At 37.4% G+C, this 20,067-nt stretch overlaps 1 protein-coding gene across 1 annotated transcript in view; it reads right to left on the bottom strand.

Annotated features, from left to right (window-relative positions):
• Window positions 1–20,067, bottom strand: part of SORCS2 (sortilin related VPS10 domain containing receptor 2) — a gene marked incomplete at its 5' end in the record, with an annotated part of 571,875 nt that overhangs the window by 4,610 nt on the left and 547,198 nt on the right. Inside the window, 6 exons of the mRNA XM_082314967.1 lie at window positions 7,539–7,641; window positions 9,134–9,233; window positions 13,769–13,894; window positions 15,527–15,639; window positions 17,420–17,543; window positions 18,885–19,018. Of these exons, the coding sequence (XP_082171093.1) occupies window positions 7,539–7,641; window positions 9,134–9,233; window positions 13,769–13,894; window positions 15,527–15,639; window positions 17,420–17,543; window positions 18,885–19,018 (700 nt within the window). The remainder of the gene's footprint in view (window positions 1–7,538; window positions 7,642–9,133; window positions 9,234–13,768; window positions 13,895–15,526; window positions 15,640–17,419; window positions 17,544–18,884; window positions 19,019–20,067) is intronic.

Genomic DNA, 20,067 nt, shown 5'->3' with positions numbered 1-20,067 from the left:
AGAGAGAGAGAGAGAGAGAAATCAGATATTTTATTCCATTATTTATAAGCAGCACAACGAAAGAAATCTGATTGCTCTTGCTCTTTTCTCTGTCTCAGTGAGCATGGAGTAAATAAAGCACAGGACTAACCAAATGCAAAGGACAATGATGGAAAGAAGGTCTGATAGCACAACGCTGTGCTATTATGACCACTTCAACAGGTCCGAGGGCTCCTCCAACACAAACATACACATAAAGCCAAGTCCTGCTTCACTCTCCTCCCTTCAACTGGATGAAAAAAGCCACATTGCAAGGGGGAAGGACATTCCTCATTACCAAAACAAATATATTAGGTAATTAATTCTGATTTTTTTTCTCTAGGGCCAGTAACTCCAGACTGTTTTTAATGTGTCTGCTAATGAAACTGGTCATGTGGAAAACAATATCCCTCTCAATCAGACCTGCATCAAACCTGTCAAATTGCTCACTTTCAGCCACCGCCAAATGCCTAAGGGAAACAAAACCCAGAAGAATGTCTTTGCAACACATCTGCAGAATTAGCACATATGTTTCTGCAATAATTAGCGGACCTTCTCAAAACTGTATTTCTGACAGATTGTAGAACCATCAATGGCATTATCAAAATAGTTTTGACATAATAAAAATGTTATCCATCTCAAACCCATATGGCACATCAGACCTCTGCAGTTAAGTAAAGGGAGCAGAGCTGCTAGTCTAACTGTTGTCTGCCCAGGCTGAAGGACCTGTCTGAAACCAGAACAACAAGGTGTGTCCTTTGGTGGAAATCCTGAGGCTTCAACACACATCTCTGGTAAGACTTACCAGTTAGAGATCACCACAATCACAACACATATTATTAAACATATTAAGGGGTTCCTGAATGAAGAAACCTCACAAGTTCACAAATAACCATAAAACGGATTGTTGTTATGAGCACTTCTTTATGGGTTACAGATAAAAGGAGAAAAGGCGCAAGCCGTTATTTCTTGCTCACCTAAACCTCATGAGCCCAATCCTGCTAAGTACAGATCCTTCGTGAAAGGTATAAAGTTGAGGTACTCGGTGGCTCTTCTGTACTTTCCTTTGCTCCTCACACTTACAGAGGAAAGCATCTTAGATTGTAACACGGAGTACAGATAGGAGAAAGGAGAATATTACAGGTCTTGTGAAGGCATACACTGTAGGCATTTGACCTTTTATACATTATAGAGATCTCTACGTGTTTCATATTGGTTCAGTTTTACAAGGAAGAGACTCAACCAGACTGAAGAAAATCATAGTCCAAGCCCTTGCAAGAAGCATTTTTAACACATGTGCCAGATGTTCTGTTTATAAGGGACAACCGCGCTGTGGGATGAAACAGGATGTGGATACTGAATCTTTGCTAAAGATGGGCCAGATTCTGGCAATTTGCCAGTCACCCCTCACTGTTCCAACATGTAGGAAGGAAGCTGCTACCCCTAATTATACAGAGAGAAACTCTTGTGTACCCTGATGTGCTTTGCTCTTCGTCAGGAAGCAATTTATGTTGAGTCCAGTGTAACTGTTTGAAGTAGGCAGAGCTGAAATGCTTGGGTCTACATAAAAGACTACTGTGAAAACATGACAAGACATGAAATTTGACCCAAGTGATTTATATCAGCAATATGAAAATTGAAAGCACATTCATAAGAAGAGAGAAAAAGATTATGCAATAGTTTCTTTTGGGGGTTTACTCTTCAGCTGCAAAATGCATGTGCTTCGCATCCATCACTGGAGACAATTACCTCTGCTGAGCAGCACTCCATGGTTTACATTTTTAGTTCCTTTTGTTTTTTCTGTAGCATTTCATTTCAATCATGAAGAAGAAGAAATATTCATGCCTGCTTTGAGGACCACAAAAATACAAACTGGAGATTTAATTCTGCACAGAACTACTAACGAACATCACAGCACATGGCTTTCACCAAGCTCTCCAGGTCTCGCACCTTTTAGAAGATATTCCAGAAAGATTTTTTTTTTCCTCCTTATATTCATAAATTCTAATCAGTTCATACCCAAAACAGTTTGCACTTAAAAATGTTCAGCACTAAGGAACAGCAGGAGGGGGATAAGATATTGATTCCCACTCACTTAAACTCTCTAGTTTATTTGGCTTTCAATTCCTTCTTTGTGGAGCCAATATTCATTGGCCTTTATGCAACTTCATTTATTTTCCAGAGGCTTGATTAAGATTCTGTTTAGTATAAAAAATAGGAACATATTCACATGGCAAAGGATATGGAATAATGTAGCATTCTCTTGGAACTTAAATAAAACTAACCACAATAATAATCCATTAAATAGAATACTTTATTGTGGTGTTGGCTTTATTATGTTTGGATTAATGTTCAGATGACTGACTTCTTTGTGCTTTGAGGCACTCCTGATTTACTTGTCTCTTTCATTTCAGAAATCTTTTCTATATGCTATTACTTTGATTTCTGAGGAAGTTTTTATGAAATATTATGGATCATTAAATTAGTGCCTGTTTTTTTTATAACTAAATGGCATGGATTGGGACTAAACTTGCTCTCATGGAACATAAAAGTAGTATAAGCAAGGTGGGGGAAAAAGATAGCTTTTCTTCAGAGACTGAAAATGAGATAGTAAGTCAATGAGGCAGAAAGATAACACAGTTCTGCTCCAGATTGTGGAAATGACCCAGGAGGGGGTTCATTTACCAAAAGTGGCACTTGATAGTAGTGGGGAAAAAAGGAATACACCCAAAATGGTATAAATTTGGCTGAAGTAGATTCACAGCGATTTGTGAAAACAATGTATGCAGCTTTAATTACACTGACAGTAGTGTGCATACAAATTAAAAGATGAAGGTTTTCATACTCTTTTAGAGAATTGAATTTGCTACTACTAACCAGGTAAAATACCTAAGCAGAACAGCCAACTATTTGCTCTGCTTTGGCTACTCTAACATCCTGTTGTTATACAGAAGTAAAAAATAAGAAAAGAATGATTTCAGATCTTCCACTAGTAACATGATGACTACATGGCAGCTTTGATGTGGCTAAAATATAATTTTCCTTTCCTCCACTTTGCCTAGTGCAGACAGTGCTATTTGCCTTCTCTATACTGTTGCCCAGGTCCCCACACCATAGAAGCTTGCTCTGAAAGGATGAAGAAATCTTTTCTGGATGGCAACTTGAAACCCACAAAAAATATAAACGTTGCTTCAAAGGGAATGGAAGAAGTGTGTTTTTACTGACCCAAATTTAGTAAAGATGATATGGTATAGAAAAAATACACACAGGTCCCAGATCTGCATTAAAAAATAGACCTGATTTCTCAAAAATATTTTCCAGCTGCTTCATATTGTTCTGGTCAAAAGAAGCAGCTGTAGCCCATTTTACCTGGATGCTTAAACAACTGAAGCATACTAGCGAGTATTGTAACATATTGTTTGCTCGAGGCATCAGATCAGTGATTTTAATACTCAGAAAGTAAGAGCAAAGAAAAGGCAAATTATTCTTGGCTTGCCCGCCATCCCTGTTCGTTGTCTGCACTGTCTCTTGTGCCACAGGCACAGTCAGATTTAGCAGCTGGGGTATTAGCTCTCGCTCCTTGCTGCCATACTGAAAATTCCCCCCCCCCCCCCCCCCCCCCAACTATCTAAACCAATCTTTGTTCATTTGTGGGATACGACTAGAATTAGTTTTTAAAACCATCAGCACTTATCATTTAAAAATTACTTTTCATTTACCGGGTAAAAATAGCCCTAATCGGAATTGCTTACCTACTCTGATCACAAAGGATCAAAACCCGGCGTGTCTTAAGACTTTCTGGCTCTTTATGTGTTTTTTTTGCCTGAAGCAACTAACCACTCTCGGGATTGCCAGGAGTGGCTCCAGGGACTCCAGCACCAGTTTTTTGGGTACATGTTCCTGGCGAGAAGTGGCTGGATGCACAAATAGGCCATTAGATAAAGCAGAGGGGGGCAGGGAGACGAAATGATAAATGCTTGCAATTTTACTGCATATAAGAACAGAGGGCAGCAGTCTTCCTAGTCAGTGTTTAAGTATTTGGGATTAGGGCATATCAGAACCGTTGTAACCTACAGTCACCTAATCATTAGCTAGACAGCCATGACACCTCTGATTATCCAGCAGACCCTACAATTTTAGTTTTGATTAGAGTAGTGGGAAATTATGCAATTTTAATCTTTTCTTTTTAATGGGCATTCCTGAAGGAGTGATGAGATGGCATTGGTTTTTACTATGCATACAACTAATCAGCCAAAATCCCACTACCTCTATATGAGTCTGTCTCCGCTTTTCCCCTACCCCCCTACTTAATTAGGTAAAACACTCTCTTCATGTTCTGCATATGAGGCATCTGACACAGAATCTTACGCGGGATTGTTATTTTTAGATTACTGCTCTCCCCCAAACTAATTTTGTGAGATTTACTTCTTGCAAGGGACACCAATTTTTAGCGCTGGGTATTGCAGTTTTCAAAAAATGACAAATTAAACAGGAGCAGCAAGTTTCATCATAGCTGTCCTGATTGCCCTGAAGATTCATATAAAAGAGGTATTAGATTAGTCCCTGATGTCTTGCCAACACCACCTTTCATCTCGCAATTCTGCCTGACAAAAATGAGTGTAAATTAAGACCCAAGTTCTTACGACATGAACTTCAGAAATAATCCAGGCAGGGAGAGCAGGTGACCGTGTCTGGGGACAAGGGGCCTTGGCACTCAGGAACCATTGGGCAGTTTGGGCAGGTTTCTTCATTTTCTGTTGAAGCTGTACTACAGTCTACACAGAAGTCTGCTATTTTCTCTTCGCTTTTCATCACAAGTTCTGAACAGCGCCTCTGCTCATTGCAAACGGATGAAATGCTCTCCCCTATGAAGCCGTAACCTCCCTGCCAATCCAGTCACCATCTGATCTGCAAGCCAGTCTTTCCATCTTGCATTTTTCCAGATATCAAAATTAACCTTAAGTAAAGAACTGTCCTTTGGGGCAGCAAAGAGAGAGAAAGGAGAGGGCGAACAGTCCAAGGCATGTCATGCAATCTTCTGCAGACCACCTGCTTTGCCTGTGCCCCAGTGTCAACTGCAAGTCCGGTAGACCCAATTAGTGTAGTGGTAAAACTAAGATTAATAAACATTTCTCTGACTTGGGGAAAAAAGGAGTTTTAACCCTTTTCTGAAGGGAGTATCTGACTATCAACTTATGTAAATGAAATGAAAGCACCACCAAATGTCTTCCATCTCCACCTTAATTTTGTGAATCATACATAAAAATTATGGACAGTATTAACTTTTCAACACCTTATACATGTCTGTAATTTCTATGTGGAAATAATTCATATTTATATTTGCATGTGTTGTCTGAGTTACCATAGGGCCCAGTAAGTGTTATTCTGCTGAAATTATCTCCTAAAATTGAACAATTTTTGTTGCCTATGGCATTCTTTCAGCAAATTAATTTTGAGTATACAGGCACATAATATTGACAAGCTGCCTTTGTACATTACAACTTGCAACCTTTATATCTATAAAGGACACTCAGTTTCATAGCCTCAGTCTCTATAGACCAGTTTGTAAACTTACACACTCACTGTACTGACTTTAAAGGAACTATACCCACAAGGAAGGACTCCATGGGGATCCAGCAATTCACCATCCATCTTTATAAACACAGGAAAGACTTTTTTTAATGGATTAAAGATTTGGTTGGAAGATGATTTCACAGGGAGCACACGGGGAAAAAGTGATTTTTCAAACATAGCACCGATTAGGTGCTCAATATTCTTTGAAGATCAAATTGCAAATGAAGGATGCAACCAAAAAAAAATTGTCATCTTGGAAAAGCTTAGCAGCAATATTTTAAAATAATTCTGTCAAATATCTCAGAAACAGATATGGTATGGACTAAAATTGAATACTACTGCATGGTCATTCATCAATGCCAACACCAGTTTTCAGGCTACCGAGAAACATTTGAATATATCTCACAATTCTCCCCACTCGCACCTAAATTAAACCCCCACAAAATTTAAATGCAAACAATTTTCACAAATTATATATAGAAGCATGAGAGACATTAAAGCTCACAATTTGCAAATTGTACTATAGTTTCCTCCTTAACAAAAGCTCTATTTATAAAGCAATGATTCATTGGGCATTTTAGAAAGAACTAAAGGAAAATAATTTTTTTTCTTCCTTTCTTGAATATTTTATATACTTCTTTTGCCATGCAGTATTTGTGTCTGTTATTTAATTGCTCTCATTTAAGAGCTAATAAAAGATATAAATCATACAGCTTTCGAAAGATATCACAAGCAAGTTTTATGATCCACACTACAAACAGCAAATCCTCCATGTATTGCTACTGAAATAATATAATTACATCACATCAACCATTTTTATGCTTTTCCTTGCTGCAGGCACCTAGTGAAATGGATTTTTATTCAGCTGGAGACAGTATTCTGTGCTTTGTCCTTTAGAGCAATCAGCCACTAAGAGCTCTAAGAAACTTAGGAGCTGCAGTGAGAAAATGAAGAGATTCTTTGAAAAAAGGGGTTTTCTCTATTGACTTAAAACCTGTTTACCTAAACAAACTCTTACTTAAATGCTATCTACACTTATTGCTATCACAAACTCAGTGCCGCACCCATTTCTATAACCTTATGTTTACTTCAAATAAAAATCAATCTTTAAAAAATGAGACAAATCAATAGGAATCCTCACTGAGTAAGGACACCAGGATTTTATGATGATGAAGGCTTGTTTCCAGTATGCTCAAACCCAATAGCTTCTAAATGCCCCAGAGATACAAAAATACCAAGAACATAGCCAATGATAACACAGACTCATGAACAAGAACAAAATTCATTAAATTGCACAGCACCCTAGTAGCACTGATTAAAATCAATTGCGGACTAAAGGTATATTGGACTGTGAAAGGCTGGCATGGCATCCCTTGTCAATTTTGAGAATACGTCTCACGTAAGGGCCACTTCCAGAGTTTTTTCTCCCCTCAACACACTCCAGTGTCAAATTAATGCTAATCTATTTCCATCAGTCATTCTATGTGGCACTGCCCCAGCAATTAAAATGTAATGTGTGCAAAAAGAAACTCCAGAGCACTATGCATTTTGATAAAACTACTTTTTTAAGCAAATCAACATTGCAGATGCACTCCTTGTCCCAATAGCTTTAGTTTATTCGTAACTGCTAGGAGTAATGAGGCAAGAATTAATCAGGAATAATATTTTAGCTCAGCTCTGTTTCTTGATGATATTATTTAGACAAGCTGAACAAACTCTCCATAGTTCCCGTATTGCTGCTATTTATCTTGGAGCACAGCAAGGGAAAGCAAGCATCAGTGCAGTACCTTGATGCCTGAAAAGTTCAGAAAAATACAATTTTCAAAGCAGTGGACTTTTTGCAATTCTTCAAGAAATCTCCTTTTCAAATAAAAAACTCTGTTTTGCTGATCTGTGGACAAACCTAATTCTTAAAATGTATATGCTGTTGATTAAGGTTTACTTGCCTTTTGAACTTGTAGAGGATGAAAGCCCCAACTGCGACTAGACAGATAACAAAGAGAACCACAACAGCCCAGTAGCCACTGCCTCCTCCAATCCTCTGAGAGTCTGAAATATGAAATAAAAGAACAGCTTAGCACCTCCTCTTTCAGATCAGTCACATTCCTGGGCTTTCTTTTCTATCTAATTGCCAGGTCAAAACCATTTTTTGTTATTTGTGTAACCTTTTCGCTCCATCTGTAGCCTCTTCAAAAAGGCAGCAAACCAAAATTAATTGGTGACTTGTGACTGAAGGACAGAGGACCAATTAAAAAACAAAACAAAACAACGAACAAACCCCTGAAGATTTAATTATTTGCATACTCAGTGTGGTTTTTTTCTGGGAATCTAAAGTTATAATAGGAAATGATCACATACCCTAAGTACATGCACTGCAAAAGCAGGGCTGTATTAATTTCACATATAGAGAAACTAAGGCTCTGAACAAGAAATTAACTCATCAAGGCCATACACTGGTAAAGGCTGGAATGAACATAGGCTTCTTTCAATCCCAGCCTTTTGTGATGGCTAACGCATGTTCGCCCTTTAAACCAGATGAGGTACCACAGCAAGACTGTAGCACGATTCTACGTTAGAGACTTGATAAAAAAGCTCTGTCTTCTACGGAGAGCTGACAGATAAAATATCACACCGGTATTTATGTAAATTGATTGTGGTCAGCTAAGCTGTTCTCCCACAAAACACTGAAATAAGAAAGAAGGATAAACTATGGGATGAGATACACAAATAAAAATTACAGGACATTCTAATACAAGGTTCAAGTCAAAGCTGAACTTTCTGGTTAAAACATCATTTTAATGTATATCTCTGTTCAAAATACACACACATGTATGCACACATACTCTCTTCAACCAGTTTGCAGGTACATAGTGAATCCAGAGATGCAGGAGATGCATGCAAAAAAACTGTTTCCATTTGTTTTAAACACAGAAAAAGCATATAATTTATCTCAGGACAGGATTAGCAATGTAGAAACCCTACAGCAAGCTTCACGTCAGTTGATTTGAAGATCAGAGATACTAGGCAGAGATGCAAGGCTGTGTCCCAGACCCCGGCACTCATATCTGGCTGAAGTAAAGAAGCGCTGCTTTCTCAGCAGGCAGTGCAGCCAAAGTGCTTCACCAGATGGGTTTTTTGAAGCCTGGTTGGCACTTCCTTCAGGGCACTGTTTGTATAATATAGGTATTTAGTTAACGTCATGGTTACACAGAAAAAACCAAGAAGCTTCTGATACAAATCATGAGGTATGACAAAATGGAAATATGTAAGAAATACTTATTTTGTGGTGATTGTTAACAAGTACCAAATGCAAATATATCCATATATACATGTGCGTGTATGTGTATATATATTTACGTACATATATATGCACACACATATATATTTACGTGTGTATCTATGTATAACAAGTACTAAGTAAGTATATATGTATGTGTGTATATGTACATATATATTGATACGAAGATTTTCTTCTTAACTTATCAGAACTCGGACAAGCATCCAAAGGTTGGTCTTTTGGGAGCTTTGTTTATACGTTTACCTGAATCGGAGTCAGCTAAGGTCACTAAGACCCAGTATCCTCCCCTCAGAAAGAAACTGATGTTGTGTGCATTCAAGGCCTGTTTTATAGCCGCTATTCTCTGGAAATACAGCAGAGAGAATGTCAGATGTCAGCATTCTGTTCCACTTTGAGAGACTCAATGCTTTAAAAAGGAAAACTTCTGGTTCATTAAATGGTGAGAAACTCAGAAAACATTTGTCAACGATGAGCTGAAATCTTAAAGAAATTCCATATTTAAAAATCATGCAAAACTCCACAAGCCATAAAGCTGAAAATGTCAAAACTTTACAGCCAAATCTTTCTTTCTGCTTACCAAACCCTTTACTCAGTATGTGACAGACAGCACGTCATTTGCATGCACTGTTGGGTTTACCTGGGTCATAACTCACACAATGCATAATCCATATTAAAAACTCTCCATTTTTCTAACCTATCAGAACAAAACCTGCGATGTCACTTTAGATTTCTTGCTATGAAAAGTAACTGCTATTTGATAATGAACTGCATGTCATAATTTACCTCACCTCCTTACCTATAATGGGATGGATTCCATTTATACTCAATTTTTAACAATACTCTGTAGAAATATATACATCCATCCATGTGGAAAAAATCAGGATTCCTCCTATTTTTCTCCAGTGGATAGAGCATAGTAAAATATGGTCTCTCATCTTTTTATGGAGCAGAACCGTTAAATATACCATCATATCCTAACCCCAGATGACAAATTGTCTGAATTTTCCCTTCTACTTGCTTGTGTCTTCAACATGGGTAATTTTCTAAAAGATCAAAGCTAGTTTTATACTCTATGCCTTATAATTTAGGATATGACTTCCCACAGGATGCCAAATTAGAAATATGCTTTCTATCCATGAAACCTTCACGAGCAACTCCTTTTATGATATTATCAATTATGGTGTTCATCTTTGACAAGCCTTTGCACTATAATAGATAGAAATCCTTGTAGTCTCTCTCATGTTATGGACAGAGACTACACAAAAGTTCAAATTCCAATATCCTCACTCATACTGAGGAATATCTAACTTCCAAAGCTGTTCCACTGACTTTATTACTTTTTTTTTTTTTTTTGGGGGGGTGGGGGGGGGTGGGGGTGGGGTGGAATGACTCAACATAAGGGTGATGTGAGTGTGGCCTCAGTTATTTCACAAGACAATTACTCCAGATAGCTCCTAAGTATTTATCTGTTTGCCCAAAGTCTGAAAAGAGAATAGATATGACAACTATATTGATTAGCAGCCTTTAAAATGACACTGGCACCACTGAAATAGAGTCTCAGTCCAGGTTCATTGACATGTTCATGGTATACAATGCAAGAGGGACCACTGCTTTAGGCTAATCTGACTTTCAGCCAGTAAATGAAATTACTGAGCCCCATAACTTTGGATACATCATATTTTCCTGGTAGGTGCTTGAAGAATTCAACATTTGCTCTGGTTTTTGCTTAAGTGATTAACACTTGTTCATTATTTCTCTCCCTGCCCCTGAGTTCCCACCCAAGCCTATATGAACTACACTTCCACAGGTCAAAAATTTGAATCTTGTGTGAATCAAGCCAAAGGTTCTGGCTTATTTATTTCACTGTTAGACTGATGGATGTTTCAGTACTCATGGTGGTTTTTTTCTGCCCCAAGGTATTTATTGAGCACAGTGCTGCCACCCCTCCAACTGTTTAAAAAACAATTACAGCTGTCTGCAGCTCTTCTCCAGACTGTAAGTTAAGGTTCTTACACCAGCATTTGCATTTTCTATCTTCTTTTTCTACATCCTTCCCAATGATAATATTTGGGCACGTGAACAAAATGGCTCCTGCACTGTGGTATAAGAATGCAAAAATAATGACACTGTTCAAACTCTTACCCACTTATACATCTGGGGGTCTGACTTGCCCTTTTTGCCAAAGCAACCCACTGGGAATTTTCATGTCTAGATAGAGCCCCAAATCTTCCTCAGAGCCACTGCTTTCCAGGCTATAGTTTAAAGGCACTTTAATTGACTCTTTCGACTAGACTCTTACCACCTGACGTTAGACATGTAATAGATGTCCATAAATTAAGCGACCGAGTCTTCCTCTAGTGTCAATGATTAGAATGAAATACTTTTGAAATCGCTGTGTTCTAAAACCAGGTGACATCACACTCATCTTTTAATTCTACATGCACAAATTTGAAAGAAAAAGGCCTTTTGTCAGAACGAAACCAAACTTCAGAATTATCCAAAGGGCTCCTATTACTACACTTCCAACTTACTTATGATCTTGGTTATTGCTGGCTACTTTTATCAGCAATGACTCCTAGTCTAGACCACTAACTTAAACATCATCACAACACAATACTTCCTGTAAAACACCAATAGAAGCTCCACCAACTAGGTGTTCTCTGCCTGACCAAGAAATTATTGCCTTTAACAATCCTTCTGAAATCACACAATATCCCCATTATAAAAGGTTTTCAGCCAAGAATAAATAGGTTTTCTTTAAGGGAAGACATTTCATAACTATGTCTAAGTTGAGGATTTCAGGGACACCTCCACCAAAAGTGCAGAAAATGTTCTGTGCTGGTGAGTCCTTGCAATAGTGTCACAACGCTGACTTTGAGAACTGGCACTAGCAGCATGACAAAGCACATCCTTCCAGTGAAACACGATGAAGACCAATCAACAAATTTATATGCACACATCATAGCTAAAGTAGTGTCCCTTAGCAATAACATAAAAAAAGAAATCTAGGCAGCTGGCACTAGAAGAATGGCTCTACAGTATTGTACTCTATAAAACAATCAGTATTGAAATGTGATACTAGTGTACCTGATTATTTATCACTGGACAGCATAGGTTGCTGTAATTGCCCCTCTCTCCTTTGTTCCTGCTCCAACCAAACGTAGGTTGTACCATATCTGGTATTTCCACACATGTAATCCCCAACCACCACTCATCTGGCCTGGCCCATCCTAACAATGTCAGAAATACGCATCTGTTCTCCAGATTATACATTACTTTCACCTTTCAGAGCTCCTCTAGTTTCAGAAAACCTTTGCAAGGTCTTACTGGAGGACTACTTATTACAGAAACTGTGCCCTGCTAAACTACTGTAATTCCCCCATAGCTCCACTGAATAGAAGTTTTCCCAAATAATTTCCAACATGTAATTGTTATTTTTTATGCTTTGGAGTAACTTACAGGGTATTTCATACACAAACATGAAAAAAGCCCTTGAGACAGCTTATCACCCTTATTGATTATAATTGATGATATTCTTTAAGCTGCCCTGAAGCACAGTGCTAACATAACAGTTGAGATTTAAAGGGAACTAATATGCATAACACTTTGCACTGAAATAAAATGTTTGCACAACCGAAGAATCTATCACCATCCGTTCCCTTAAATTATTAAAGACGCCCATTCCATATATGCTTGGAATAAAGAAAAAGATTTTCCTTCAGAAGCTGCTGCTTCTTCAAGAAGTGGAAAGATGCAAACAATTTTGAAGTGGTAATACTCACCTGGCTGAAAGCCATAGTTTAGGAATGGCTCTCTACTAAAGAAACAACCTACTAAAATTAACCGTTTCCTGCAACATACTCAGGATTTCAGACTCCCAGGAATCCCCACTGTGATTAAAGAAGGAGAGCAGTAAGGGTTTGGGGTTGCCACAAATTTTGTGCATTCACACTGTACTCTATGCATTTTAAAGACACCTGTTCAAGTACTTCGACAACATCAACATACTCCTTTGGACATTCTGAAGTGTACCTCATCAATTCCAAAACACAATCTACTGGTTTTGTGTTAATATGAAGAGCTTCGTCTTACCTACTTCTCCAGCTCTTTGGATACTGTGACCTTATCTCAAAAAGCTGTAAAATGCCCTTCAAAATTAATGATACCTCACATTGGGATTCTTTGTAACTGGCAGAACTTGAACTGCAAGATACAGGCACAGTGTCAGGACCTGTTCCTTCTCTATCACAGCAAAAGAACGAATATAATAAATTATAAGTGCCAGCCTTCTGATTTTCAACTGGCATAAGGTCTTTTATTATGGAAGAAATATGGTTTGGAAATAAGTAGGGAGGAACTAACGTCTGATTTTCATTCCTGTGTTTTGTTTGTTGCCAATTGAAAAGGACATTTGCTCATAAAGGCAGAAACTACCCGCTTGATGCTCTTTACATTATAGGTCAACTATTAAGGTTCTGTTTCTGTTTGACCTGAAATCTAATTTGCTTCTGAAGACAGTGCAGAGATGGTTCGGCCCTCTTTAGAAATATAAGTGTTCTATACACACTCTTTGCTCTACTGGATCTTCACAGACTGACATGCCATCACTGTTGTTTCTGTTTAAAAAACAGATCAATATTAGTTATTCTTGAGAAATACACTAATACCAGTAAGCACTAGATTATGCTGGTCTATACACTGTCAACCACAGCAGTCATAGCTGTTGTTAGCTTTTACATGTCTCTTGTCAGCTGGGAGTGAGATCTTGACATAGTTAGGGAGCACCTTTTAATTTCACATAAAGACAATGAGAGTACAGCCACTGATTGCAAAACAGGATGAAGACTGTCCTAACCAGACATACATTGCTCTGGTTACCTTGTCACTAGTCACACTTCTCTTCCTTTTTGGTTGGTTTGCTGGTAGTAGCACATGCAAGTCAGCAGTTGTGGGCAGACCAGGTTTCACGACTGTCATGAGTGTTTCTTCAGTTATATTGGTTTCCTGTGAAGACAAGGCACATGGCAAATTATAGGACAGCACGCTTTATTTTTTACAGAAAATACATAAGTAACTCCACATGTGTCTTTTAGTCTTTGGTGTTTGTTTGGTCTTAATATTTAAAGGGGATTCCACCAGAAGCTAAAACATGAACAAAGCCAAACATAAATTAACTGAAATGTGAGCTGCTCTTTGAAGATTGGAAGAGCTAAGGATTGTTATCACATTAAAGAGATTTAGTGGCATCATGGAAAGAAGGAAAATGAAGTATGCAGTTTTAGTTAAACTCTGCAATGGCTGTGCACTTGTAGGGTAACATAAAAAAAATTCCTAAGTGATTTAGGATCCTTTGTGGGCTATTCAGACACCTCGTAGACTTAGAAGGGCATATTCATTACAGCTAACTTTAGCTTAGGGAGGCTACTTTTCCATCTGTGTTTAATGGACAGAGAGAAGTCTTCCAGGGTGAGACTAAGAGCACCTAGGCTCAGTTCCTGAAATTGTTATGAATACCTGCAGCCCCCACTAAAAGTCAAGTGCGTTCCTTTTCAAAACAGTTTGTGTAAATTTTGCTTTTAGTCCCAAATTCCTCCATGTGTTGTATAATACAGCCACACAATTCTAAGGACAATACCCTGGGCACTTCCCGTAGCCTTCCTTTCTCAAACAGATTCCAAAATTCCATTAAATTGTTCATATTCTTTTGCAAATTATTTAGTAATTACTAAAATGCAAGGGCAATTTTATAAGGGATTAAAACATTTGTTTGACTGACACTGGTTATGGAATGGCTTTAAGTCGAGAAAAGCGGGAATTTACTTTAACTTGACATTTGATGTGAATCTCAAAAAAAAGGCAGGAAAATGTATAATGTCAAAATTCCAGAACCTGATTTGCACTACTGTAAATCCAGGAAAAGTCAAGTGATTTCAAATACAAGCATTTCAAAATATTGTCAACCTGCCCCTCAGTGCTATTGTCCTCACAGAAAGTCAGTGTGTGCACACTCGCTTGCTGGCACTGTGTGTGTACCTGAAGAGCGCAGCTCTAGAGCTCACAGTTTTTATGGGGTGCTTTTACTTATCTCTCTCAACTGCTGTATGGCTTTGTACTTGATTTAACCTACAGGATTCAGCTGGTCCTGATCCACGTTTCTTTTGTCAATATGATCTAAAAAAACAACTGTGCAAACTGTTTGCCTGCATATTATATATCAAAGTTACATAACTGACATTGTAAATTTTTTTTTTTCTGCTTTGTTTTTACACAAAGCTTGTGTCTTTTATATTACACAGCATCCTTTGCTTAACTTCTAAATATATAACATTTAAGCTGATCTTCCTGTTTTGGAGTCAACAGTATTTGCCAATACATCTATCCCTAATCCTAGAGAGCAACCTTTAGCATTAATTGCCAATTAGGCTGTATTAGACCTAAACTTTCTATGCTACAATATCATCGCCTACAGCTTGCATGTAAAAGCGACACTAGGCTCAAACTTGTTTGAAATGTGGCTCATGAGGTTCACTTTATTATTTTGCTCTGCCTCCTTTTTTCTAAATGAGAAGGCATTAACTTAACCTTCAAGCTTTACGACTGGCGAGGGAACATTTTATGAGCAATCCGAAAGAGCACCTTTGCAAGAAGTCGTGTTACTACCCGCCCTATGTCTTCCCTCCACTCTGGTATGTCGGGGTTATACATGTCCAGGTGCTTAGTAAACTTCAGAGGAAGAACATGAAAATGATCTAGAAAAAAACAAAAATAAATGTTTTTGAACAAGTAACAGACCAGGCTGCAAAAACAGTTTTGCAGAAATAAAAGCTGAAAATATATATTTGGCATTATTTGCTGTGCAGCACTGCAGTATCTAGGAACCCCACTGCTCTGTGGTGTGAACTCTTGCATGGAGCAATAGTACACTCCTGTCAGGCACTCGATTTCTTTCTGTATTTTTGTCAACATCATCAAATTTGTGCCTGAAGATAAAGAAGCAGGAAGAAAAAAAATAAACAAAGCAGATTTTACATATGTGCTCTGGGGTCATAACCTTCCCAATAATTTTTCCTTAGGACAATATATCACACAGACGTGGTTGGTTTCATTTATTTGTAATGGGAATGCGCCAATGGATTTTATTCTCATTGAATCATAAACATGTGTTTTTTGCCCATTACGTGTTCCTGTTTTTCATGTAAAATTAATACTTCATGTATTCCATCAACTAGCTATGAAAACAAGAACAGAAATGAATATCAAAGGCTAACTACTGCCCTCTTCAAAAAAATAAAAACAAGGTACACCCATAACATTTCTCTGGATATTGTCCAAAATATCTGAAATACCAGAAATGGGCTGTTCCTCAGTAAACAGTCTCTAAAATCTTCCCTTTCTCCATATAGGCTCCTTGGACGAACACCTGGGGAACTTAATGCAAAGCAGAGAAAGTGATCCTCTGGAATGCATGACTCAAACCTGGCCTCCCCAATGCTTCTGACAGAATTGTATTTTAATGTGGTTTTCTTTTCCAGAGGTTTCTTTATTTCCCCCACGACCAGTACTTTCTTGCTCTTGGTATCAGGAATGGCCAACACTAAGAGCAAAAGCAGTGTTTGAAGCCAAAGTCATTGATCTAGTCACACTAAGGCAGGTTATACTTCTAAAGAGTTCTAAAAAAGTGGATGCACTTATAAGTGGTAGCATTAACGTTAAATCCATTTATCTTAGGAAAGGAGAAGGTTCATAAAAGCTGCATTAAGCATAAGTGTGGTTTTCACCATTATTTAAAATTAATAAGTATACTAAAAGCAAAAACAGAATCTTCAGAAAATAGAGATGTATCATGTTGTGTATTTCATGATATCTGAAGGCTTTTAGCTCTGCATTAAAAGGAAGCTTTTTCACTTATTACAATTTCCACATGTGACAGCACAAATACAAATGTAAATAATTCGTCAGCACTACATTTTTCACAGTATATTATGCCTTGTCACCACATTATAAGACACAACAAAACACACCAGGGCACAATGTAAAACAAGAGTAGAAGGGTTATTCAATAATTACAGCAGAGCTATACTTGATCCAAACTCTCAGATAAACATCAAAGGAACAGTGATATATTGTGATAAAAGGCAATTATTTCACATTGTTTTTAATGCTGACAGTATATATGCAACTAAATGTTCTCTTTTTTCAGAGGTATTTAAACTACTTTATTTAGAAATTCTAAGAAACTCTCTAGTCATAGGCCAAAATACTACTTAAACACTCTTGCTACATGCAGCATTTGAGAACCACAGTAACACTTAAAGTAAGCAAAGGAAACAAAACATTTCAGATTAAATCCTTCCATACAATCACACTGTTCAACTTCATGGAGTTACCTAGTGACAGGTCATACCTCTAATTTTAACAATTAAATGTAGCATTATATACAATTTTACAACAGGTTCAGTTGTGTCAGGGCTGGTTTAAGAAACAAGTACATGTGAAACAAAAAAAAATTTATCAAGAGTAATGTCTCACCAAAAACATGGACAACTTTCGAGTCCTGAAGCATGGAGCTCCCACAGGAAGCCTGCACTGTAACTCTGATGTCACCTGTCTCAGCAAACTTTGTCACCAGGAAATTTTCCAATGTAAGGAGTGGCTTTAAAAAACAAAGAAAAGTTGAATATAGAATTTCAGCAAGAACCACAAGAACAGTGTCTGAAGAGACTGTCACTAAACGTATTAGCAAAAAAGGTTTCATATCAATTATTCAATTAATCAACATTTTATCAAGTTGTTCAATAACAATTTTTAATACAGGATGTTTCTTTCCCTAAATAGAATGTTTTGAACAGAATAGCTGCCAGATGGGGCAAACATTTCTCTTAGAATAATGGGCAGAGTATTAGGTTTTCATTCAGATCCCACTGAAATAAACAGATTTTGAGTCAGGCTCACAAATCTCTACAAGATCATATATAGCAAGACATGTGCCTCAAAAAACGTGGGGTATAGTCAAGGTCAAAAGGATTAGTTCTGTCAACTTGGAGCATGACCCATGGAAGTGCACCAGCCCACCGTAACCTCCAAGGCAGAACCGAGATACTCTGTTACCTGACCACATCTGTATAAATTACAAAACCCTTCACAAGACTATATTGATCTGCAGTGCTTGTTCTAACGATGGCAAGGTCAATAATAATGAAAAGATACATGCTGGGATTATGGCAGACAGCACATTTACAAGAAGAAAGTTCATTGCACTTATCTGAAGCATTTCTCTGTCATACTTATTCTCCCTCATAAAGAAAATATTTTACTTATCTGTTATTGAAAGAATTACCTTAAAAGAAATTAACCCAGCTAGACAAGAACTATTCCCAATAAAAATACTTGGACATTTATTGCTCTAGGGTATGTTTATCCAGACTTTCTATTCCCAAATGAGTATCACTAGATTGAGTGCTTTCACTGTTTTGATATCCTTTTAGGTATCCTAGTTATTTTTGATACACCAGTTTATTTTAGACTCCCAGAAAATATTTATCTATACAATTTTTATATATATATATATTTCTGTACAGCACTTGTAAATTTACAGTACTCACATTATCAACATGGAAGTGGAAATATTCAAGTTTCATCATTCACCAATGCTATGATCCCAAACGCATACCCCTCCACAAGTTTTTTCCACAGGCAATGAAATAGAATAAATTGTTGTTCCCCCCAAAAGAAAATGGTTTAGAAATTCAAATCAATTTGAGAAATTTGCATTTCCACATAAGTAGCAATAAAGGGAAATTAACACCTTAAATGTACGTGATAAAACAAGGGAAGTTAGATACTGCTTGCCACTAGACATAACTCGCTACTTGGAATGAAAGATGGTCTAAAAGAAGTCATGCAACATGGTAGTATTTCTATTAAAGTAAAAGGTGTCACTCAACCTTTATTGGAAAGAGACTGAAAATAATCTCAGTCAAAACCATTCATGTACCTGAAGATTGTTTCCTATCCACCAGTAGAAGACTGTCAAATTAGGGTTCTTTGGCAGTATGATGGCTGTCAGATTCACCTCCTGGTTTCTTCCAACAACTGGAACCACTTCTAAATTTAAAGCCTGCAGTGGAGCTGAACAAAGTTCCCAAAATATCATTGAACAAGAATCCATCAATTTATTAATGCCTCTTTGCCCAAAAGCCTCTCACCTGCACACCATAAGGTCCTGAATTTATTTTTCCCTCCCTCCTACTTTTACATCTGTATTGAAAGCTGAGGGCATAACTGGAAGGACCCCATTTCAACCAGAAAAAAAAAAAAAAAAACCCCAACCAAAAAACCACCACCAACCAACCAAAAAAAAAAAAACCCACAAGCCCCACAAACAAAATACTAGAGCAGTGTGACAGGTCACCAAAATGCACCTCTCTGATGCACTTTTTTTGGTGCATGTCCAATTCTAGAAAACATAAGCAAATATCCCAATTAAAAAGTGGAAAAGGCAATCTCAGCTTTTTTTTTTTTTTTTTTTTTTAGATAATAAAAGATCAAATGAATAGAAATCTAACAAATCTCAAACTGCTAAGGGAAAAGCAGAAAACTGAAAATGAATATTGCTGACTACTCATTTTCATTATAAAATATCAGCTGTTAGGCTCACACCACACACACTCTCATTAATGCATGCTTTAAAATAGATGTGTACATCAGGGGAGCATTTATTTGCAAATCAAAATAGATAAGCTCTGTACTCCAAAATATGCCTTACAGTAAGTTTTTTTCCTTTCCGAACTTTTGCCTACGAAGGCTGTAAACATTGTTATTTGTATAAAAGAAATGCATCATTACAATGATTTTTATCTGCTTCTTAATGTTGTATTTTGCTTCATAGTACAATAACTTTATTGAAAAAAAATCTTTCCCTCAGAGGTTTCCAAGTGTATCTTTTTCAGTATGTCTGAAGGTAAACACTTTATAATAGTATAATGTGATATCTAGAATTTCTTAACTTCAGCTGCACCATCTATCCAGGATAGCAAACTGCTGTATGGTCCAACATGCATTCATTACACAGAATGAATACTAAACCATCCATTTTTGTTCCTTTCTAAGTATCTTTTAACTCATTCAAAGGTCTTTCATTGCAGTGCAGACTTAAAGGTAATTAACACTGGGCCAAA

Source organism: Platalea leucorodia (assembly GCF_965183815.1).
Source record: "Platalea leucorodia genome assembly, chromosome: 6".
Taxonomy (NCBI): Eukaryota; Metazoa; Chordata; class Aves; order Pelecaniformes; family Threskiornithidae; genus Platalea; species Platalea leucorodia.
The sequence above is the reverse complement of the archived record's forward strand: the minus strand, read 5'-3'. Positions and strand labels throughout refer to the sequence as shown.